The sequence below is a fragment of the Mya arenaria genome, chromosome 14 (assembly GCF_026914265.1).
Source record: "Mya arenaria isolate MELC-2E11 chromosome 14, ASM2691426v1".
Classification (NCBI taxonomy): domain Eukaryota; kingdom Metazoa; phylum Mollusca; class Bivalvia; order Myida; family Myidae; genus Mya; species Mya arenaria.
The window spans coordinates 2024379-2050607 of NC_069135.1; the positions used below are offsets into that span (position 1 = coordinate 2024379).

General features: G+C 34.2%; 2 protein-coding genes across 2 annotated transcripts in view; both read right to left on the reverse strand.

Annotated features, from left to right (window-relative positions):
- The window catches only part of LOC128217436 (uncharacterized), an 88912-nt gene that overhangs the window by 38474 nt on the left and 24209 nt on the right, over positions 1 to 26229 (reverse strand). Inside the window, exon 11 of the mRNA XM_052924588.1 lies at positions 25598 to 25788. Within this exon, the coding sequence (XP_052780548.1) occupies positions 25598 to 25788 (191 nt within the window). The remainder of the gene's footprint in view (positions 1 to 25597; positions 25789 to 26229) is intronic.
- LOC128217093 (uncharacterized) lies at positions 21324 to 25338 on the reverse strand. The gene is made up of 4 exons (XM_052923977.1): positions 25179 to 25338; positions 24066 to 24283; positions 23670 to 23745; positions 21324 to 22779 (listed from the first exon to the last, which is right to left on the reverse strand). Exons 2-4 carry the CDS (start codon positions 24121 to 24123, stop codon positions 22188 to 22190), a joined length of 726 nt encoding a protein of 241 aa, XP_052779937.1. The 5' UTR covers positions 24124 to 24283; positions 25179 to 25338; the 3' UTR covers positions 21324 to 22187.

Genomic DNA, 26229 nt, shown 5'->3' on the forward strand with positions numbered 1-26229 from the left:
TTTGTGTATTCAATTGCAAAAAAATAACAACCCCTAATTTGCCCAAAACAGCTTCGAGCTATCGTTGAAGGGAATCGACATCCAAAGATGCATGATGGAAACAGAAACATAAAACATAATGCGGTAGTATATCAATCATAGCACTATTAGCTGCTTATTTTTTATAAAGTCTTTTTACATGGTACAAATTGGTTTCAAATTTGCTTATTGAACTTAAAGTTGAAGCGTTGATTTTAAAGATTCTGAAGTGGAACTGTGCTTCTGCAAGCAGCTTCCTTCCTTGAATGTTTGTATGATTAATTCAATATAATATTTCCAAAATAAATTAAAATAGTAACGCGTATTATATAACGTAAACGATATCTAACTGGTGACCTCAAATGAATGGTTATGCCTGGGACGATATCTCATTCTGGTGACCTCAAATGAATGGCTATGTCTGGGACGATATCACAATCTGGTGACCTTAAATCAAATGGCTATGTCTGGGACGATATCTCAATCTGGTGACCTCAAATGAATGGCTATGTCTGGGACGATATTTCAACCTGGTAACCTCAAATAAATGACTATATCAGAGATAATACCTCACTCTGGTTGCCTTAGATAAATGTCTGGGAAAATACCTTACCCGGTAGATCTTAAAAATGGCTATATGTGAGATAATATTTCACTCTGGTGACCTCAAATGAATGGCTATGTTTGGGAAAATACCTTACCCGGGTGACCTTAAAATGGCTATATCTGAGTTATTACCTCACTCTGGTGACCTTAAATGAAAAGCAATTTCTGTAATAATACCTCACTCTGGTGACTGACCTTAATAGCTATATCTGGGACAATATCTCAATCTGGTGACCTCAAATGAATAGCTGTATCTGAGATAATACCTAACCCTAGTACCTGCACCTGAATGGCATTATCTAGGACAAAACGTCACTCTGGTGACCTTAAATGAATGGCCGCATCAGAGATAATACCTAACTCTGGTACCTGCACCTGAATGGCTTTATCTAGGACAAAACGTCACTCTGGTGACCTTAAATGAATGGCCGTATCAGAGATAATACCTAACTCTGGTACCTGCACCTGAATGGCTTTATCTAGGACAAAACGTCACTCTGGTGACCTTAAATGAATGGCTATATCTGAACCATACGTCACTCTGATGACTCCACCTGAATGGCTATATCTGAAACAATACCGTACCCTGGTAACTGTACATGAATGGCTATATCTGAAACAATACCGTACCCTGGTAACTGTACATGAATGGCTATATCTGGGACAATATCACACTTTTGTGAGTGCACACGAATGGCTATAAAAGATAAATTTTATCACTAATGTGACAGCCCATGAATGGCTTTTACTAGACACTATGAGGAGTAGCCTCTGTGTAACACTTTGGTCTGTTAAAATGCTGGAAAAGAAAATCACGACCGGTTATGTGCATTTCTAAAACTGCTTGACAATATTGACAATGGGTAGAAAACACCTTTCTTCTTTCTTCTTCAAACTTCTTTTTCCTTAAACGACACACAGGCGCATTCACCTATCGTTAATGATAACGCACGCATAGCGGAGGTTACATCTCCCGAATTTTTGAGACTCACCTTCTCGTACCTGTTCATGGCATATACAAATTCCTTCCGTCAAAAGGAAGGCAACGTATCAACCTAATGTGACATTCAAATGTGTCCTTGATCGTTATTCACTTAATGTTTTACAAGCAACACGTATAAGCCGCTGTAAGAATATGCAAACGTTGTTTGAGACAAACTCAAGCAAGCAGTTTTTCTAGCTATACGTTTGAGAAGGATGAAAAACAATGAGGCCGGGGCTAAAGGGACCAAACGGTTTTTCCATGTGGGTGTGAACACCTCAGCAGGTCAAGCTGTATCACCTCGTGGCAGCTGTTCCTAGAGGATGTCACTTCCTGCTCTCATGCCACGCTTCCGGCGATGTTTCCCTAACAGTTGTGGGGTTCTGTTATAATATCACAAGTCAAGCTCGCCTTTAGTTTTTGGCTTAAAGTCAACTTATAAAGATAAGTATTATAAATAGATTACAAGCATCTCTGAATTGAATGAGAAAGACGTTTTGATAAAAGTTTACATTGTTGATCACAATGCTGCTATAAATGCAAAACAATAAAGACATGGCCTCCTGGGTTTTAATCTCAATTTTTCAGTGTATGGAACGTTTTGAGTGTTTGTTTCCTTGTACGTGTCAGATATAAAAGAAAATGATAAATTCTGTAATCAACATTAAGGTCATAAATAGTTATACATGTACTATGGGTGAACATAACTGCCGACATACTGAAGTGCTTTACTTGATCTACAAGTATGAACGTGCATACTTGTTAAACAATACTAAATTGTCGAGTGTAAAAGGAAATTAATTATTAAATTTTACTCAAAGAAGACAGTTTAGTAATAAGTATTTGAAATCAAAGGGCTATAATTATGAAGATTACTGAGTTGCATAGATTGCACTGACACAATCGGTTATGTTCAATTTTGATTAATCTGTTATAAGACTATTTTCAGAAGGTGACAAAAACAATCAATATGTTGTTTGCAAATGATATAGAGCTCTGATTAGGCCAAAAAATACCTGTGTTTCCGGTAACCCGACCGACCCTATTTTTTCCTAGCCGACCTTAATCTTTTTTTAGGCATAAAAGTAAAAACTCAAAAATTAAATATATTGTCGTAATTTTGTTGTTTTATCTATCTCTGTTCCCGGAGAATAAATTTTCATTCCTGATTATGTATTACCGAGACGCTTTGTCAATAGGAAAACAAAATGGCGGAGTTCGGTGATCTCTGTCCGATATCTTCAATTTGGCAAACGAATGTTTATGGTCCAAACACGTGGTTGATCACAGGAGACACATTTTGCTGTCTTTACAATGAAAATATTTAGGATATAATTCGCGGTGTTATTTATCCATGTCCAAAATATAATTTACTTTTTTTTACAATAGGCTTTCCGTATTCATGCAGGCTTCATACGATTAGGTTTTGCGAATTTATGCAGGCTTAATTGCGAGGTTCACATTTCATTATTCGTTACATTAATTTTTTGGCAGTTATCAATGGTTATTTATTTCGCCTAATTTAAGTCCCATCAACTGAAATCCAAACAAAAACCTGAGAAAGTTATAACAACACATTTATAGGAATGTGTCGGCTGCGGATCAAACGGTACAATTTGTGACGTCAAAGCACGAGCGGTAATAAGATCAAAGGCGTGTGGCTATGGTTTGTTATTAAACTGGTCGGTCGGATACCGTATGATACCATTTAATTGCCAGGATTTCGTCTAGGCTGGTAAGAAAATACCATACGATCGAAAACATGTAATAATCATAATCGTCGTCTTGGAATCATAAAGCAATGACCGAAATGTTTGAATTCACTACGAATATGAATGAAACTTTGATTGTTACGAGAATAATGATAAATTATAAATAATAAAATAAGATACGTAAAATAAATCCATATCCGCGTTTACTTGTTTAATTATTAACCTTCCTCCACATAAGAGAGCTCACAGTTGACAAGAAACTCGGCGATATTTTTCAAGCAAATTACCAAATTTCGTTGATAAATGACTTTTCGCTAAAACATCATCATAGATTTGTAGAAATTGAAGTGCTTGATTTGTTCTAAAAACCGATCGCGTCTTATAAAGGAGTATTGTATACAAAAAACACCAAATTTCATGGGCAAAATTGGCGGGAAAATACGGTAGTCGAAGGTAAGGAAATGATTTCACTCATTAAACAACGCTGTTTTTTCTGACTTTTTGTAAATTATGGAAAGCTTAAATATTATATAATTGATTTTATGCAACAGAATTTTGCATGAAATCGAAACTGTCAAAAAAAAAAAAATCCCGACCGACCGACCCTATTTTTTTCGCCATGTTACCGGAAACACATGTTGTTGTTTTTTGCCTTATTGGGTTTGAAAGTAATTGTATGGGATTTGCCTGCATTTTCTATTCGTTTTTGATGGGTTTGTCAAAGGAGGTAGAGTAAGGGGTACGTGCGCAGATGGAATCTTTATGTTAAGCTAAGTAGACGTGATCGATTTGCCGAAAAGTAATGAAAAATAAAGTTATTATGTAAAGTTTAAGCCAAAAACGTTGTTTGGGCAATTTAGAATGCTTGTTTTAACGCTAGACTTTAAGGAAGATAATTCGAATATCATAATATGAGTTTGTATGTTGTTACTTCCCCTGAATGAATCACGTATTAGTATCATTTTAAATAAACAGTATTTTGCAATTTCACATGTTTAGGTAGCATTGCCAGAGAAATACGAATGTTATACAGTTTAATACTCCATGTCAGATGCTAAGCAAAGGCACTAAAGGTAAATAGTTAGTAACAAAAAAGTTGCATTAACGAAAGAGAAGCTTATTCTCAAAAAAGGCTCTGATCACATGTGCTTACTTTATGTTACCAGCATACCTCTTACATGTGCAAAATGTATGCCATTTTTAGTTGTTTTACATATTTTTAATCACTTATCTTTCAATTTTATACCAATCTTAAACACCCTGTTAAGATTAGATTGTGGTTTAGAGGTCAATTAAGTTAAACGATAGGTTGCACCGTTAAATTAAGATTTTAAAATTAACTGATTTTTGAGAATCTCAACAGTTACGTAGCGTTAAATATAACAACCCGTTGGCTGTTTAACGGTTTAAGCCAAACTGAGATATCAAGAAGTTACTGCTCTGAATCAACTCGGAGCCTGTGACATTTTATAAGTCATTCAGCCGTCTAGACATATAAAAACCATCAGTTATACCGATATATATATACAGTACTGCAAAAATTGTCTGGAGAAACAACCAAACCTGGACCATGGGTTTGATATGTTACTTGTGTAAGGAAGGCAGTGTGGCCAGCCAGACATATTAATAAACCGAAAGACTCACGAGCCCTGATCAAAACGATGTATATAACTAGCTAAAGTGTGTCTGGAGAGACTATCAAATCTTGGTCTTCGGTTTGATATGTTACAAGCCACCTAAATACACTCGAAGAGTAAATGAAATAAGAAATTTTCAACTGTAGCAAAGGAAAACTGATGATAGTTGAACGAGGGAGAATTTATAGTTAACGTTGATTTTTTATGATAATAATGTAAGAGTTGTAAGTGGTTTATTATACCAAAACAAATCTTTATTACTTAAATAGAATACTTCAATATAATTCATTTTGGTGAAAAGTACATAGGGAAATGTTCTAAATAGTCCTTAAATACATTTTTGTCTGCTATCTGGCAGATAGGGAACTAATATTTTGAAACTTCCTTAAGTTTCCACAGGCGTTTGCCGTTTGAAATAGATGATTTCTCAAAAATTGAACATCCATATCATAATTCATCATTACCAAATTTCACTCAAATTCACAATGAAAATGTTGTTTGCTATTGTTATCTCATTTTAGATTTTAAATGTTGAAGACGCCGTTATTTATCACAGCAAAGCCTTACAGCATACATCATCTTAAAATCAGGCGTTAAAACACAACGTTGGGAATTAATATTTAATCATGACTGTATTTGCAAACGGTGTTCATGTTTATAGGGGCTGTACTCCGTATGATGAAACAGCGAAAAAAATAATGTCGAAAACTGACATAAACTTGGTATTAATGTGTACAATGCATTAAAACTTAATAACTAAAGTACCACATAGTTTACAATTTATTTAAGTTTAGAAGTTATTTCGTATATTTTCATTGAAAAAGTTTACTGGGTATGTCTACCTAGTAGAATTCATACCTTATGCGTGCTTGGCTAGTCGATGTTATCACGTGATATTACCAAGTTAGGTATATAGCTTAAATAAACCACTCGTTTAGAGTAATCTTTCGTAGCTCAGTGGATACGACGCTCGACTGCAATTTTGGCGACACGGGCTCGAACCGTCTCCGACACATTTATTTTTTACAGTTTGGTATTTTTTTACAATTATGATATCAAAGCGTAACACATTCTATTAAAGAATTGTCCTGAGATTCGTTACGGAATGTGTCGTCATAGCATCAGATTTTACCATTTCTATACCCTCTGTTATAGACTTAAGACATACTTTTAGTGGACGAGCTCAGCAGAAAACAATATCACAATTGCAAGGAGCTTGTTTAAAGGCACATTGAAGAAAGTGAACTCTACGAGACATTGTATATGAAACTGTTACTCGGGACATTGACATATGTCAATATGAACGATTAAATGGTGCAACAACATTAAGGCAAATTCTTTTAAAGAAATCACCTTTTGACAACAAGCAAAGCATATTAAACAATTAAATATAGAAGGGGTTTAAAAACATTCTTCCAACGATTTGATGTTCACTCTTCAAGAACAATATTTTAATTCTTAATGACCAAATATTACTCAAATTAACGACGCAAATGATCTTATTTTACTGTCATTAAAACTCTCTTATCAATGCCCATTTTATTTTTTGGTGTAATTCAACGTCAGAAGACATCACGTCGGAATCGTAATTTATACTTGGACATGAATGTATTTGTAATTAGTGTTCATCTTTAAAAAGAATCAAAAACATCGAAGTACTCTGTGAAACACCACATGTGTTGTTAAAGCATACGTTTTCTCCCCTTCTCCACATGCATTCGATTAACGGTCATCAAATTTAGAAGTTCAGTCTTTAAACTTTCTGCACAAAAGAAGGCCTTACAATTTTATAAGTTGGTTTAACGTCCTCGTGCGTCTAGGTAAGGCCATGTGAGCAAACGAAACGACAATTTTGGTAAGCCAAACTTATCTGATTTATCTTCGTTTCCGAAGCTTCTTGAAAGGCGACAATTAGTGTTCGAGTGTAAAATACATAGGCAGGGAGTATATAATGTACATTTTCAAGTGTTGTCTTAAAATTGGTTTTAAATACTCCACATTCCCTTTGACATAAAATATTGTTTAACCTTTTGGCTTTTCCATGGAGTTTTCATTATATTATTGTCTCATACATAGGAACTAATATGTAACTCGAACAAATGATATTGATCGACAATGATTAACATCGTTGACATAAAAGATAGAAAGAAATCATCATAATTGGTTCAGAATCGGTTAAATATTTTCATTAACCGTAGAATGAATACACAAATATATGTTGCAACGATATGATAAAATTCCGGTAGGACTAGTCAAATGACTTGCTGATGATCGTATCGTCCCGGTATGGTACAAAAGTGAATGATCAAGTTTAATGTTTTGCTCGAATAAAGGCAACTCTGGGGTTAATTTAATACAAAAGTATGTCGGCATTTCAAGCGCTTTGTGATAAAAAGTGCAATATGACTTCTTCCGATATATGTCTTTATAATACTTCAGAAATTAAGTCTGTTAAGCGATAATGCTACGAAACATGTAGGAGATTTTAATAATTCTTTGAATGAACTGTCGAGTTTATGAGAATAAAGAAAAATTATAGATCTGTATTTATTTAAATAAGTTTTAGACGTGAGAAAATACAAACATAATTGCATGAACAGCCAAATACGATGAATAATTATATAGACACATTAGACATACAGAAAATCATACATAATATCCAACTAACAAAGTTACAATGCATACTAAATAATGTGAACTAATTTGTAAGTAACTTGCACTGTTGTTTGATATCAAGATGTATTTGTGCGGCATCCTTTGCTTTGTTTAAGAATGCAACTTCTCTACCATTGATTTTTCTGAATGAGCCTATCAAAATCAGACAAATAAGCATTGTGATAATTTGAAGGTACGAAGATGAAAGCCACAAGTACACTAAACGAGACATTGCATATGAAAATGTTACTCGGAACATTGACATATTACAATAAGGCAAAAATGGTGCAATAACCTTTAGCCAATTATTTTTTGTAATCACCTTTTGACAAAAAAGCAAAGCACATAAAACAATTTAATGTAGAAGGGGTTTATTTTAGTGTTCAATTTAAATTAACCATACTGTAATGTAGTCGTCCAAAGGGTACAGTAAATGTAAAATATTTCCAAGTTATTCGTTAGAGAACGAAATGAACTTATATTGAATGCCATGCTATAAGTCAGATGTTTGCAGATGGACTGTCAGAAAAGCAATGATTTGGAAATATAAACGATATTTCTGGACTAGCGAAGGTCCCAATATGAAATTGTATATTCAATATTTAAAACATCGGATTCCTCTATTCCCAACTTTATTTTTGCCGTTGTCAATTTAGATCATGCATACATCATGTACACATGTATGATAGAAAATGGGGGGGGGGGGGGGGAGGGTGACAAATGATTATTACAAATTGGACATTTGACAATTGGCATATCATGAACCTCTCTTAATACTCCCCCCTCTTCGTATAAATGTTTCCGAAATGACAAATTGTAATATGTGCATAATGTTAATCATAGAGCGGTAGATACGAAGACAAACATCGACAGACCGTGTAAAATCCAAAACAATATAATATGAAATATACCTTGAAATATGTTATGAAGTCTAGAAAAGTAATACACCTGTTTGCAATACAAATTGATGAGCAAATGAAGAATTGTCCACTCGAGACGAAAATCCTAAAGATCCATGGTCTATGATCATAACACTAACAACAAACAATATGGAAATTCAATTTAGACACCAAGTCACTAAACAAATTACACAATACCTCTGTGGCATATCGAAGATATCTTAATATCTAGCAACATATAAATGACACGGCAAAGCAAAAGGTATATGTTTGTTGCGCAATTGTGAAGACAATTCAATACATATACATTTAAACAAACACTAAAGAAATATTAAGGTATCAAAACAATGAAAACACATACACAGACATTGCTAACTATGATTAAAACATAATTAGATATTTGCTAGATTTGAACTACAATTAAAATTACACAAAAATAAATTAAATACCCTTTACAGAAATGTATCAAAAATGAACGAAGTCGAAGAAGGTTGCGAAAATATGTGAAAAAGAAAATAAATCAGTGGATACGCGGAAGATTTTTGTGTTTACAAAGACTTGGAGTAGACTGACCAATTGCTGCATTGAAAACATGAATAAACACAAATTGTATTTGCTTATTAAAATTTAAGAAAAAACGTGTTGATAAAACATATACTCCTTTAAATCGATACCTTCAACAATGGTTATCGTAGTAATTTCACAGTCAATATAGCAAAAGGCCACTAAAAACTGATTAATAAATTCATGACGGTTCAATACAAACATAAAATATTGATAGTATTCGCAAATTAAAGCTAACAAAAATGTCATAAATCACATAATGAAACACTAGACCTTACGCGGTGATCGAACAGGGAGGAACATTTGATTTCTGTTAAAGACAGACAGTTAACGTTGCGCAATATCGATACACTCCTGTATTCAATTAATATAGGATATAGGAATATGGTGATTTATATAAATGGAGTGGCTCTAAAACTCAAAATGATGTACAAAAGACGGAAAGGGTAGGGGAAATAGATGATAGTACACGGCTATAATGATGGTGGAATGCGGCGTGGCGTTGAGAGAGGTGTTGGTGAACAAAGTCAAAAATATTCCTTATCACCATCCCTCGGATAAATGACAACCTGGTCCACTTGTACTTGGTCAGGTAGCCATTTGTAGGAGGGGCTTAACACCACTCTTCCCAGAGTTCCATTTCGTTTTGTTTAAAAATCCACACAATGTTGATATTTAGGTTTTAAGAATTACCTAGGTTTATAAGCATAGTACATATCTCTACTGGGATGACCTCAATAAGTGTTTTATTCATAATCATAATGATCGCAAATTTTGGTCTTGAATTTGCTGGATTGGTTGTATATTATAAAGAGCATGTCATAGGAAGAGACGTAAATAAGACTTGTATTTGAATATTTTCAGAGAAATATTTTAATTGTGCACTAAATTGATGCCGATGCGATTTAATAGCTGATTACACATCTATTTCCGATTCGGGTTCATGGCGTAAGCTTCAACTGCATCTAGTCAGCGGCTTCCTTAAATGTCAATCATAGTTACTTCACGCATGCGCAGAGGGCAGAGCGATCTTTTAAAATAGACGACTTTACCAAATCATGTACATGTGTAGCTCTCCACGAAATTAATGTTTGTATTCACCAACAAATCTGCTCAACATGATATGAAGCTACAATAGATAGGGTAAATCATTGTCATTGGCCCATAAATATGTGCGAACTCCAAATACTGTTAGACGGACAAATTGTTTTCAATAAATAAAACTGCAAAAAAACACACTTAATTTGCAAACAATTAAATTTAAGCTATCGTTGAAGGGAATTGATATCCGAAGAAGCATGTTGGAAACGGAAACGGTTAATTAATGTTGTTTGATAGTAATCATAGTACTCTTAAGTGTTTAGTTTTACATGGTACAAGTGTGTAAACATTGTTTTAAATATGCTCACGAGGCCCATACAACTTAAAGTTGGAGCGTTCTTTATAAAGAAGTGTAACTGCGCTTCTGCTGGCGGGTTAATATTCCCAAAATAATCAAAAATGGTTACGTGTATTTAGTCACGTAAACAATACTCTAGTGACCTCAAATGAATGGATATATCGTAGATTATACCTCACCCTGGTGACCTCATATAAATATCTATATCTGGGACAATGCCTCACTCTTGATACCTTAAATGAATGGCTATAAATTAAATAATACCTCACTCTGGTGACCTAAAAAGAATGGATAAATCGTAGATTATACCTCACCCTGGTGACCTCTTATACATAGCTGGGACAAAACCTCGTTCTTGTGACCTCAAATAAATGATAATATCTGAAATAATACCTCACTCTGTTGACTTCAAATGAATGGATATATCGTAGATTATACCTCACCCTGGTGACCTCTTATACATAGCTGGGACAATACCTCGTTCTTGTGACCTCAATTGAATGGTTATATGTGAAATATTATCCCACTCTGGTGCCCTCAAATGAATGGCTATATCTAGGACAATATCTCACTCTGGTGACCTCAAATGAATGGCTATATCTGAGATAATACCTCACCCTGGTAACATCAATAAACGGCTATATCTGAGATAATACCTCACGCTTTGGACTGCATCTAAATGGCTATTTTCGGGACAAAACGTCACTTTGGTGACCTGAAATGAATGGCTTTATCAGAGACAACATTAGTCAGCCGGATGACTGTACATGAACGGTTGTATCTGAGAAAATACCTCACATTGGTAAATTCACATGAAGGCTATAAGTGGGAAAACACCTCACTCTGGTGACCTCAAATGAATGGCTGTATTAAAGACAACATTTGTCAGCCTGATTACTGTAAGTGATTAGCTATATCTTGAAGAATATCTCACATTGGTAAGTGCACATGAATGCTTTAACTGAGACAATTCCGCATTATGTGATGGCACATAGATTATGAATGGCTATATCTAAATACTATTGGGAGTAGCCACTGTGTCGTTTACTGAAACGAAAATCATGACAGTTTATTGCTTGGCAATATTGGTAAAGGCTCGTTAAAACAGAAAAACAAATCACTTCTCTTCTCTCGAACGATACACAGACGCATTCACCTGTTCGTGGCTTATAATCGTTCAACAGAAGGCAACGTATCAACCTACTGTAAACATTCAAATATGTCCCTGATCGTAAATCGCTTGATATTTTACAAGCAACACATATACGCCGCTGTTAAAGGAGATAAACTCACTCAAACAGTTTTGCGATTACGTGTGAGAAACAATGAGGCCGGGGCTATAGGAACGGTTTAACCACGTGGTGTGAGCACCTGAGCAGGTCAAGCCGTATCACTTCATGGCAGCTGTTGTTCTATGCTGACGTCACTTCCTGTTCACGTGCAGCGCTTCCGGTAATGTTCCCCTGACAGTTGTGGGGTTCTGTTTTAATATCACAAGTCAGCCTCACCTTTCGTTTTGGCCATAAGTTAACATAAGTTTAAAAATAATAATTGTGTGCATCTCAATTGAACTAGACAGATTTGCAGCTTTGATAAAAGTGTATTTAAGCCAGGATATGATATCGCAGCGCCCTGGGTTTTAAACTCAATTATTAAGTGTATGGAGCGTTAAGGTGATTGTTTCCGTGTACGTGAGTTTAAAAATGTGTCAGATACAAGAGGAATTCATATATTCTGTAATCAATATTAAGGTCGTAGATAGTTATACATGTACTATGGATAAACATACCTACCGATATACTGTGTTTTTACTTGATCTAAAAGTGTGTCCGTACATAGATGTTAAGCGATATTAAATCTTCAAATCTGAAGGGAAATGAATCATTAAATTATACGCAAAGAAGATATTTGTATAAAGTAATATAGCAATATAGTATATATGCTGTTATATCAAGATTTACTAGTCTCATTATAGATTGCACTGACACAATAGGTTATGTCCAGTTTTCATGATTTTGTTGTAAGACTGTTTTTCGAAGGTGACAAAAAAAACGATATGTTTTTCACATAATTATGGACTGAAATAGCTCTGAATATTAGTCTTAAAGATAAGTGTATGGGGTTTGACTGAATTTTCTATTATTTTGCGTATTTGATGGGTTTGTCAGCGGAGGAAGGGTTAGGGGCTACTTGTCCAGATAGAACGCTTGCATTATTCAAAGATTTTAGGAAGATAATACGAAGATCATAATATGAGTTTGTATGTTGTTGCTTCCCTTGAATCAAGTATAACTATCATTTTAAATAAAGACAACTTTGTAATATCACATGTTTATGGTAGCATTAATCCTTTGAATATCATAACTAATTGGTATGCAGAAATATTTTTGTTTATACATGCACGTCTATTTTTGCAGTCGTACAAGGATGACAATTTACCAGATTCTTTACCCGAAGGCGTGGCGGGCAAAGTGGATCTTCTCCTAGAATTGCTACAGCAAATGATAACCACAAGTATCAGTCATAAATACGAAACGATTTTTATTCGGTTTGAAACGTGGGATTTAACTATCGGTTTAGGGAGAGGGGGTAATTTACCTGCAAAAGCCTGCGATATCTTATTCTAACATACGAGATGAATAAAGTTTGGATACTTGTTCCTGATGCTGATGATAAGTCGGAACATCGTGTTCATTCATTAGGATCTGCTGGAAAAAAAACTTCTGCTGTCAACAATGGAGTTAAGGACAGAGTGTTAAAAATGGACGTTAGTAAGCTGAATCTGTTAAAGATATATTTGTGGTAAGGTATTTGCAAAGAAATTGGTCTTAAGTTGTAAACAAAAGTTTAAAATGTCATTACGATTGAAAAATGAAAATATATTTTCTTCGCCACGTTAAAATGTGGATTTCTATAATCATGAGTGAAATCAAATAAGATTTTACACTGAAATCAACACATTTCCTGTTTTTTTTATTCTGATTTTCGAAGATTAATAGGTATTCTTAATTTATGTTTTCTAATAAACCCGTTTTTTAATAACCCTTTACTAACCGACTACCCTCAGTTTACCCTTACGCAAAGCTTTGATCGTGACGTAGACTTTGTATTATTATAAACATTCATCAAGTACTTTCTTCAATGCATTTATGTTCTTAAAGATAACAGTTAATGCACGAAATATTTTTAAAATGAACAAGGCATAACAACATTTATCAAATTACAGTGGGCGCCATTCACTGTACTCGAAAGTGTAAACAAATGAAATATGATTCACATTGGATAAAAATCAGTTTCCCAACTGTAAGAGTTTGTTTCCTGATAATTGGTTGCATGATACATTGATATAGATATCACCATCAGTCTGTGACATAGTTAGACTATGAGCGGGAAAGGGTTTTGCTCCCCCCAGGGGGAATTTTGTAGACCATGATTTCATGAAAGTGTATCATCTTACAAAAAATTTAAGACATGTTTACGCCTAGGCAGCGGGGTGTTTGGAAACTACAGCAATTTAAAGTTCGTTACCAAATGATTTTAAACTTTCGAACATAGCTTTCACTTGTAAAATACTGTCGTTTTATAAAAGAAACGTGTAGAGAACTGTTTGAATTTAATAGTATATGACGTAATATTACACTCCAATAGTTTTTCAGCAAAAACCAAGATGTTTCATGGCTCACTATACTATAATTTACGTTACTTCAAAACTTGTAATTATTTATGACGAAAAACAAGTATCAAAATAAACTGCATCGTTTTGATGAGAAATCTTTAATGAGACATTAAACTTCAGACAGTACTGATGAATAAGACATAATGTCAAGTTAAACTTTCACATTTATATTACGTTACATCATGAGAAAAGTATGTTGGCTGTTTATACATTTTAAACAAATAGTGCCTACAATGAGCATACATCGTCATTTTGCATGATCCTTGTTTATGGCACAAAAGCAAATTACAAATATTATTTAGAAAAACAATCACATGTTCTGATGAATAAGCATGAAAAATACGTTACAGAAAATTTCTATAGTAAACAGGACTACATTTATTAACTTCACACTTTTTACATCACAGTTTTAATCTGTTATGCAAGATTAAATTACAAAAACGAAATGAACGATCATTACATCATTAAATTTAAATTAAAGATATGTCACAAATACTTTAATTCAAATTTCAATAACATGACTTGACGTCTTGACTCGATAAGTCATAACCTACCACTCCTATATATTTTATGGTTATGGACGAGAAATATCAGTTATACTATTTCATCTTTCAATTGAAGTTTACGTTACAAATATTGACAAGAATATCCTTAACCATGCAACGGGACAATTTATAATTTATAATTGTACACAATATGTTAAAAATCACAGTCTAGAAATTTGCTGTGTGTTTCCTTACATGCAGTTCTCTCAAATGACATTAAAACAACTTGACATTTGTTAAAAGTATGTGTCATATACGTGACAAATTGTAATGCTAATACATCTTACCAATTTTGCATAATTTACAAAAAAATGTTATAATCCAAATGTTTCACTAAACCAAAGAGGATAAGTAAATGTCGAAAACAATTGTTCTTATAAAGGATACCGAGTGTAGACGCAGACAACACTGCATTTCTATATTATGCGACGAAAATATATCACAGTAAATCTTTAGTACTCAACAATCTCAGAAAACTGCGTGCTAAATGGGGTGCACTCCGTATGATGAAATAGCGAAAAATATTTTTGTCAATGCATTGAAACTTACTTACTGAGGTATCACATAGTTTACAATTAATTTATTTTTCGCAGTTTTTTCGGGTTTTTTTCCATTAAAAAAGATTGCTAGTAATGTCTACCTAGTAGGATTCATTCCTTATGCGTGATTGGCTAGTCAATGCAATCACGTGATATTACCCAGTTAGGTATGTACCTTAATTATTCCAACTCTCTAGGGTAAGGCTTTGTAGTACAGTGGATACAACACCGAATTGCAATCTTGGCGACACCGGTTCGAACCCGGTCTCCGACCCGATTTCTTTTTTACATTTTGGTATTTATTGTACAATTATGATAACAAAGAGGAAAACATTTTATTAAATAATTGTCCTGAGATTCGTTACAGAAAAAAAACTTTTTTGGTGCCAATCTGGTGTATAGTCCCTTTAAAGTCATAGTGTTGGCGTATTTTTGCCATCGGGAAAAGTTCATGCGAGTAGTGCTTCTTGAGTCAGTCAAATTAACATGATGTATGTTTCAATAGGCCCGCAATCAGTTTTGTATAGAAACAAAACAATAATGAGAAAAACATGTTTGATTATATTTTTACTGAATTCACTTATGTTGATATTATGAAAATATGAGGAATGTTCAATTTGTTTCTTAGTTAACTGTTTAGGGTAAGCCTTCGTAGCACATTGGATACAACACTGAACTGCAATTTTGGCGACACGTGTTCGAACCCGGTCTCCGACACGATTTTCTCTTTACATTTTGGTATTTTTTTACAATTATGATATTAAAGATTAAAAAAAATATTAAATATTTGTCCTGAGATTCCCTTTCAGATATTAGATACACTATTACAATCGTGTTATCAGTAAATAATATTTCCCAAAAATGCATTATTGCGTAAGTTTCAAAAGTAAAAGGTTTTTCACTCAAAATCTATGTTGGTTATGCATGTGTGTGTATAAATTTTGAATAAGAGTGTCACTTTAACCGATATGCTCGTAATATAGCAACATCCTGTTCAAGTCTGTATCAGATTCATCTTCAAATACGATGTCGGTCATATCATTAAGTGCCAAATCCTCATCATCCTTTTCTGAGTCACTGTAACTTCCCTAATACACAAACTTTAACAACTTCTTGTGAAACAATTTTACCACATGTCCACACGTTTTCGATACTACTTGGCACTTTTATCCAACCACTTCATTTTATATCTCAAGGTTGTAATGGGAAATTTTCATGGAAGTATTGCCAGACGTACAATTTGTAGATGACCATGCATTTTAAGGGGTGCTCTACAACTCATGTTGATACTGTTATAGGAGTCTAGAGAAACCTTGCAAAACTAGGTTCTTTTTTTAGAATGTGTCATATTAATGGGGCGCCATTGGTTGTATCACACCTTGTGAAACTTTGAATGGCTAATATTACTGAACAAATATCTTCTCCTTAGTTTTGATCAATTTCATTTCCAAAGAAAAATCGACGCTTGTTACCTACACCAGTATGAAAAAACAACAACAGAAATACCTCGCTCAAACATCTAGGACATCTGGAGATCTAACAATCATCGTTTAAATGGCGGCATCTTGTTAGGATGAAAACAAGACAATCTTGTGAAATATTTCAACATTGGCACCTTCAAGCCTTGTAAGATTTTACATATTTCTCTTAGAATAACAGGGTCTCAAAACGTTTCTGTAAAGTAGTCAATTTTCCCTTGGTCGAAAAGTAAACATGACATTTAGGTTACTAGTATGTCATTGTTGCCTATAAAAACCATCTATTCGTAGGAGTTCTTGTTTCGGGACCAGACATCAAGAATGTTGGCGCAGTACTTTTTGCATTCAACTTACTTGAATAAATCAGGGTAATCAACCAGCTTTCCAAATGTATCAGGTACTCATGATAGGCTCTGAAGTGTTGCATTGACGACAAATGTTTGTGCAACATCCTCACATGGTTTTTAAAGCTATTCTATCAGCAGTTTCTAAGGACCATGTAACTTGACCATAGGAAAAGGGCAGTTTTGTTCACAATTGGAGTTTTAATGACCTATTCCATAGTTGCCTATCCCGTTCCATGAGCACAATTTTAAATCTTATTTATCTTACAGAATTTAGTTTTTTAACTTATTTATCGATTGATGTTTATGTGTGTAAACATTTTAATGATTTTTCACGCTGTATTGAGTATGAATTAAAATATATATGTTAATGCCTTTATACAAGTTATGTCGAACAAATACATATGTTTTTATATTATTATGTTTTAACACATGAATTATAAGAAAACCTTTATCGAACTTAAGAACGATGATTTATCAACTTTGATCTCATAAGCGATCATTATACATGGACTACTTATGGTAACGTTGTCTAAAAGTCCGTTACTTACTTATGCCCCCTCCGTCAGAGCGTAAACAGATCTCATATTGTGGCGTTTTGCTTAAGCTGTAAATAAATCATAACCTTCAAAATTCCCTGTGTGGGGGGGGGGGTGGAGGGGGGAGCAGGGTCCACTGGCCGCTTATATTCTAAGCAATTGACCAACTGTTGACGTGAGGTTGGGTAATTCAATTTATCAGTCAGTATGTGAATTTTCCCGGGTGTTTGGATTACAATGTCGACACTGATAACATTGACACATTGTATACCTGATGCTGAACATTCTTCAGGTCCTTTTCGTCAGCTTTCGTTAAGTTGTCTCAGACCACATATATATTTCAACAGAGCCCGAATAAATGGTTTATATAAAACTTCTAGCCATTTGCGATATATGGCGTATTTGAATAATCGCATGATGTAAAAGTAAAGTAAAGTGTTTGTTTATTATAGTGTCACCCCTTTTAGTTAAGGGGCAGTCCGTTGGGCTTATGAGACACCTACATTCGTGAACATCTTTACCCCGATTCCTTATACCAAATGCCAGGCGCCTGGCAGGAAGGCAATCGGTACCCCTCGATTTAACTAGCAGTTGGGCTCGGCAACCGGCCATGTCAGAACAAGCCCCTTGTGAGACTCGAACCTTCGACCTTCCGCTCCGTAGGCGGATGCCTTAACCACAAGGCCACGGAAACGGTGATGTAAATTCGTTGCCAGGACTTCGTTTCTACGGAATGAATATGTTCATGCCATATGCTCTCCATATATATGGAGGGAATAAAATATTTATCTATCTATCTAGCTACTAGAGATTGTGACGCCACATGTTTTGTTAGGAAGCAAATTTTCGAGCAGCTTCAGAAAAAATGTTTTAAAATGGGGTTGCCATAATCAACATAAACGGTAAACTGAGTTTTTATTCAAACAGGTTAAAAATGACGTGTATTTAGTTTTGACAAAGGGAAGTAACTACAATTGATTTTAAAAGTAGTTCTTACAGTGGGTATTTTCACTCTTTAGTTTTGCCCTAAAATATATCAAATTGTTGTTTACACTGCTGATATTTCACCGAAAAGCATGACAGAAAATTCTTCTTTCACAATATAAGGACAAAAAAAAATAATATTTATATGACTTTGCTGTTCTTTAAAGCTCGCAAGTGCTTCTCTGTGAACTTTACTAAATAACAGCTTTATTACGTTTTTGATTTTGTTGTTGTTGTTGTCGTTTTTTATTGGAGGTTAAAGAGTGTTATTTAGGGAAAACAATCATTTTAATCGTTTGAGTGAAACGAAAAAGTAGAAAACTGTCTGCTCTTGTTTATTATATAATAATCGCCAGGTGGCGTCTATTAGCACAAATGATTCGTGCGCACAAGCATTTAAAGGCATTTAGTTTAGGGAACCGATACGTTACATCGAATCAACAGAGCCTTAAAGTTTACAACAAAAGGTTTATGGTGAAAGAGTGCTTTATTATGTAAATTCATCATATGCGTTATAAAAATGTTTTAATGCGTCTACGAAAAACGGTGTTAACGATATTTTTTACACATGTACAACTCGATATTTCATTAACAACAGTCCAAAAGTATGTTTATGCATTTCAGGTTAATAACGTTGATGTATTGCCAATTTACGTTTTATAACCGCCCATTTATCGGTTTAATTTTTCCATTTCACAATTTGATTTTTCATTGTTGCGATTGCAGTTTTATTTCGTTGCGTTTATGATGATTTTTTTAAATGTTGTATGATATGAAAACATTCATAATTTTAGGCTATACTGTAAAATTCAATACGCACTTGAATTGATCTGTATGAGCAAAATGATTATTCGATTCAAACAGAGCAGAATGTTAAGTACTATTGATTTATGCTTATGTAATGAAAAGTAAACTGTTTACCTTTCTGTTTAATTATAATAAACATTGAAACTCTACCATTGTTTAGACCATTAATGGACCATTATCCATAAAAAAAACCAGACCATGTTTCAGAAATCCTTTCTACAGTGCCTATAAACATTGTGATGAGATTCAACTCATTCTTATTCCTATATTCATTTACATTTTAACGAATAACGACTGTTTAAAATGTATTAAATGACGAAGTTAATTATTGTAAAAAACAAGAGCTAGAAATATTTATTTCGCAGCGTCTTCTTTCAAAAACTGATGCCTCCCCTTAAACGGGAGCTTTGTTGACGAGAGATAATATTGAAGGAAGAGTGAAGTAGTTTTGTTTACATAAACATTACAAATATAAAACATGGGGAGATAACACGACAATCAAGCCCCCTATTCACTATAATTCTTGAGAGGTGCACAACTTGACATGACTATTTATTAATTTTCCAAGTTTCAAACAATTTCTTCAAGTAGCTTTTTATTAAGTGCCAGGAAAAAAGATTCATTACAAGTACATGGACAAGGGTAGAAAACTCTTTAAAAGGTGCACCTGATTTACCTCATATAACTATGAAAACATTTTTCAAGTTTCAGTCAATTCCTTCAAGTAGATTTTATAGTTCTGCACCGGACATACATTTTGTCAAGAAAAAGAATAATGATAAGAAAATGAATGGGAACTACAGTATGTTTCCTATTCAATCAAAGGGTGACATAACTATAATTATATTAAAACTAATCATCATGGTCCGAGATGTAATTGAGTATAGTCTGAAGTGTCTGGTTCGTATAAGCTGTTCGAAATATCTTGAGTTGAGAAGTTCCGGTTTGTTAGCTCCTCAAATTCATCTTCGTTTTTTTTCCGTTACCCAATAAGGTATTGGCTTATTCGTTTATCCTTGTACTTCGGAACTTGTAAAACTTTTGTAAACATGGACGTGTAGGTCTGTGTGCGTCACTGAACGAATAACATCATCGATTCTAAAACGCGCGATCCCGTGTGTGATTTTATGCAGTGTATATATGGCAGATGTAAATTGTGAATACTATAATGACAAATGTAAGTATAGTTAATCTGAGGCATAGAACTTACAAATAGCACGTCGTCCTTGACGAAGGTGAAAAAATTTGGTACATTACGAAGCAGATTAAGAAAATCTACGTAATTATATCTATATGTTTTCTGTAAATGGTTGTTAAGGAGCTTACGGGGGAGATGAGGCCCGACATCTAGTGATCAGACAGATCCTGTAATTATGGATCGTAGACGGATGGAGGTTTCGGAGTTTCCCAAAAAAACATCTAATTTTATCTCAGTTATTTTCCCGGCCAATCGACCGCGTCTGTAAGCTCAATTTCTTTCAAGCTTGTTGCGACCTAGACATACTTTGCTCATGTTGCAAGTTGATCATGTTTATCGGTTTCCAAAGTGATTTTCTATGATATTTCTAATAATAACTTTGAAATGTTTTTGTTTTCTATAGGAAAGTATATAATGGTATTTGGGAAACCTTCTAAACATAAGAATTGCGTTTGTCAAAGTAAACGATTCGGAATTCCTCAATATGACTCAGAGCAACCTAATTCCACTGCTGATCTGACCGTCCAAGTTTTTCACTTCTTGTGTTTCTACCGTTTTAACTATATCGATTATTTCCAATGCACACTCCCACTATTTTCACCATTGATGATGATATTCAGATTATATACAAACATTGATTAAGAATGACATAATTATACAAACAAATAAAAATATTTCCTTTACATTTTCAAAAAAAACAAAAAACAATATCGCCCTCTATGACATTTTAAATAAAGCTTAGTTTTATTGTATTTGTATTTTTGTAGACATTCAGACAGGTATAAATAATATATATAATCACTTCAATACGTTTTGACCCAAATCCTGACTGTCTTTCCCTGACAGTTCTGCACCAAGAAGTGCCAGGGAGAATGTTTCATCGTTCAACAACAATACTTCCTCGGATAGGTTGGCGCCCAACTGATTGATGTCGGCAATGAAATTCCGCCTTTCAAGTTCCTCTGACAAGGTTCTTTTTGTCATTGAAAGCACGAGACGTTTTACAGTATTTATCCATTGTTACATAAAAGGTTCTCTTAGTTCAGGGTACACTTCGTTTATACAAATATGATGTTTAAATTCTCATACTATTTTGCAAATGTCAGGAAAACATGTATCTTTCTGTTTGTGAAAATATCATACTAAGGAAATGTTTTAGGTGGTATATTAGAGTCGAATTAAGAAAAGCGATTTTCTAATTATTAATTATAAATGCAACTTGTACTTCCCCTTGCATGGACTCAAACCTGTCGGATCTATTTCGACAATAAAATCCTTTCTTGAAAATGAAAAGTTGAAGACGATTAATTGTAGTAATATCACTGGCTGTGATATAATTCCATAATTTGCTAAAAAAGATCAATTTGCATTCTCGTTTTCACATAGAGATCAGCTCACTTACGGATCAAGATCATATGTGTCAGTCATTGCAAAAAATACATTGTTAGCTTTTTGAAACCTCTCTCCAGTTCTTGAATGTCATATCTTGAGTATAGTTTAAAATGTTATCTAGAATATGTATTTGGCCATTGAACATGAACGTGGAATAAGTGAGTATTAGGACGAAACTACGATTTTCCGTTTGCAGAATAATAACTTGTCTATTCATTTGCTAATATAATTATATTCACAGTCATCGGCCACACGTGTATGCGAACAGGTGCTGTCATACTCATTATCCGTTGTGCGTGCAGGCTGATTGTAAGTTTCATCACTCGGATTCTCAGTACGTTTGTCCGGTTTACCAGACACATCGGCGTGATCATAGAGCTTTTCCTCGGTTTTGTGGAGCGTATTGTAAACATTGTCCGAACATTTTATCTGAGTTTTCGTAGGTGTTTTAAAACCTACTGACACTGAGTATTCCGTTTCATCCTTTGTTATATGGTTGTACACATTGTCTGTTTGGCTAGCGAAAGTATTGTTCAAAGTTGCATTCAAACTGTTATAAGCATCGTGTGTAAAATCATCGTTTGGAGAAATAAAAGCTGCTCTTTGCGGTTGGGTACTATCCGCTGATAAAAGTTCACTGGGTACCGTTTCATAAGTTTCCATGATTTTGTCAAGTCTGTTTGAATCGGTTGTTAAGGGACTGCCGTGCCTTTTGTCACATGTAGTGATTATTTCATTACTGTCGAATTCTGTATTAGTAAACACGTACTCCTCTTTGATCTCCTCCCTTGGCCGTTGGTGTCGCCTGCAATGTAAATTTAACAATATGAACATTTCAAACCATAACTGAATCATAGCATTAAAAGGTATTTGCATTAGGAACTCTGAATTGTATTCAGTTGTCAGCAGAAAGAGTTCGGATTCCTTATCATAGCACTAATTGAGGATTACCTATTATAATAATTATTATTTGTTTTGTTCGTACGTTTTCTCAATTTAATGTTTTCTTTGATCATATTTTGTTTTTACTTTCTTTCTGGATTGTTTGGATAAGTGTGAGTGCACACAAACTGGTTTATCCCAAAGTTAATTCTCAATTTACTGACAGTTCCAATGCGGTACCTAACAATCCTTGATAAACCCCTTGTTTTAAATATTATATATGAAGTGTGTTGTTTGCTGAGTTGTGTGTTGTTGTTCCGTGTTTCAGGTTTGTAAATGTTTATTTTTCTGCTCTGTGTCATTGGCGTTGACTCTGTGACAATGAAGGGGATGCATGTTTTAACTTTCGACTGCACTTGTTTTGCTAGTTTTTCATAAAGATAATGAAACAGAACAAAACATGATTTTAATAAATCTTTTCATGTCGTTCAACTCAAATTATTTAAGTCATGATTCGACGTCGGGTGTTTTTTTTTCATTACGATAGGTTTGTTCCAATAGAATACTTAACAAGTATTCGGAAACTGTTTTTAATGAGATCGTTTTATTCGTAAACAAAATAATTATGTTAAGCGTATATCTTGTGGTGTACCTACTGAATCAAATCGTCGTGTGTTTTTATCGGCAATTCCTGGTGTTACTAATTAAACCTTTAGTTAATAAATTTCACATATTGAAAGACCAAATTTCCATAGAAGGCATTGTTCATCACTATGTAAACAATGAAAAAGTGTCATGAAACACAGTACGCACCTCCAGCAGCAAATGAGAACGATAACCAACAGCACAAACACAACACTTCCCGAGGAAATAACAACGATCAGCCAAACTAAAATGTAAGACATCAAAGAAGCAATTTAACAAATACATTTAGGACTTATTTGTTAGTAATAACGTTATTCAGTATTCTGTTTAATTTCGTATTAGATAGAAAACGCCATTTCTTTCACTTTTATTGAACTTTTTCGTATTCACTCTTAGTTAAGGAACCATACTTGTTTAACAAAGGTATAATTTCCACGCGTTAATTGCATGCCGTATTACGCTTAATGTATTCCATTGACTAAAAGTGGTCATTTTACGGTATACAGTTTTAAATATCAGCATTTTGTCTAATAATGTAACTCATTAATTACGGACTGAACGTACCTTTTAAGCCAGTATGAGAGGTCGGGGTGTCGAAGACGGTGGTTGCTTCTACAATCATATCATATATTTAGATCATAGATTTGAATGTCATACCAATCATTCTTTCTTTAAAATATAACTCATAAATTTAGGTCTCAACTTACCTTCGAAACCAGTGTGTGAGGATTGTGTATTGAAGACTGTGGTTATCGAGCGGATTGTTGTAGGTTCTTCTTTTTCTGGACATGCAATTATACCATGTATTTCGAACAATACGTTGCTGAACACAAATGCTTTACATAAAACTGTTGCCATATTTCGGACAAGACTCCTATAGCTTAAAAACAAAAATATTGACATGCTCCTTTTTAAATAACCACTTAAATTTGCAAGTAGCTTTAATATTCCTCACGGAAGATTTGGCATTGTCAAACGTAAATCACTGAATAGTAGATGCCACCCTCGCTAGAAATGATAGAATGCTTAACAACGTCTAACCACTCTTTATATCTGTTTAATGTCAACTCCTCTTCCGAGTGTTACTGACATGAACGGTGCGCGCCGGGTTGTTAGTGAAAAAATATACTGATGAAGCAAATCAACATCAAAAAAGTGAGAACTGGGTTATAGAAGAAAACACAATTTAAGGAACATGATAAAAAGTGATTGGTGAATTGGTAAAAATATAAAATCATTGCTCGCTTATCTAATGCTTAATTGTTGCCACATCCACCTTGAATGTGTCAGGGGTGGGGATAGTGACAATATGATTTGGCGCACTGATCCAAAGTACAACCGAGTGAGGATAGAATAAGAAATTGTGATAGTCAGTTTTGACTTGAATTTGTCTGAAACATAGTTGTTGCATTACTCTGGTTAATCTCATTGGTGTTTGAATATAAAATGGTAGCGTTATAGCAACATGATGATGGTATTTGTTGTAAAACATTACAAGTCGTGAATCCAGTCTACGTTGTTCAAGTGAGCGTCAACAGAGACTTTCCTGCATGTTTATACAAAATTAGCGGGCTACGTTTAACACTGTTACTCGCAATTTGAATGAACATAATTATATGATTTACATTAAAATATTATTGCAAATTATTATTTTCTTTATAAAATCCTCAAACCTACCAACTTTCCAGGAAGCGTTGAAGCCAGTTCCATTCACGGACTCGTCTGATATAAACTGAATGACAACAGCGGGTCCACTGGAAATGAATGTGAAGTTTCCGTGACCACAAAGTGTTTTGTTTGCTTGTCCTTTCGGTGAATCATTGTCGTATATCTGTAAGCAAAATCCTGTCTTGCTCTTTTACGGTTTACTGTTTCGAGCATAAGTCAGTGTAAGTATAAATACTTAAATTATAACGAGCTGTCGCTTCTGCATTAACAATACACAATCCATTCCATCATAAGAGTTTGCGGTTGCAATGCATTTTAATTAAAGTTATTAAACATTGTTTCTTTTGTAATACGATTTGCATTTTCGGTTATAAGTCATAAATAATAAACAAAACTTAGTAACATATCTTGACCTCGTGTGTTATCACCTTTATTTTATCGCACATACATACGACGCTGTCTTCTAAATCAAACTCGATGTAAATCTCAATTTTCTCGGGAGGAGTGGCCATTATTTTCCAGACACAGTTGTGATTAGAATCGTAAGTGCGTGTGGTGTTTGGAAAACTAAACTTCCCACGTTTGCCTTCATTATATGTCTCACCACACGTTATAGGCACTGTGGTAGATAAACAAATGATATGATTATTATTGATGGTCTAGAAATCATATTTTGAAAAGTTTTCAATCTCCATATGAAAACATTATGAATAGAAAAATGGTGATCCGATGTTCCGATGGTCAGGCTTTTTGAGAGCAAATAAGTCCAATCAAGAGAAATAATCTGCACATTTCTCATTGCATGGAAATAGGAAAGCCTTAAATAACGACATTTAAAACGAAGATACAAAGGTGGTAACGATAGTAGCTTACCTACACAACTTTAAACACTTGTATCAATGATACAAAAACGTCATGCAATCAATCATGAGTTATGTCACTCGACTCCAAGATACTCCCGATGTACAACTGAGAACACTGATGAAGTAAAATGCAATTGAGTGGTTGTATTCGAATTATGCTTCATGATTGTGGCCTTCATAGAATATTTACCAAATAA

Excerpts from the sequence above, each read along its gene's own strand:
- LOC128217093 (XM_052923977.1), bottom strand. The coding sequence starts at position 24,123 with ATGATTGTAGAAGCAACCACCGTCTTCGACACCCCGACCTCTCATACT. Across the intron at positions 23,746-24,065 it reads CTCTCATACTGGCTTAAAAG|TTTGGCTGATCGTTGTTATT; the intron begins GTACGTTCAGTC and ends CTTACATTTTAG. Across the intron at positions 22,780-23,669 it reads GTTCTCATTTGCTGCTGGAG|GCGACACCAACGGCCAAGGG; the intron begins GTGCGTACTGTG and ends TTTACATTGCAG.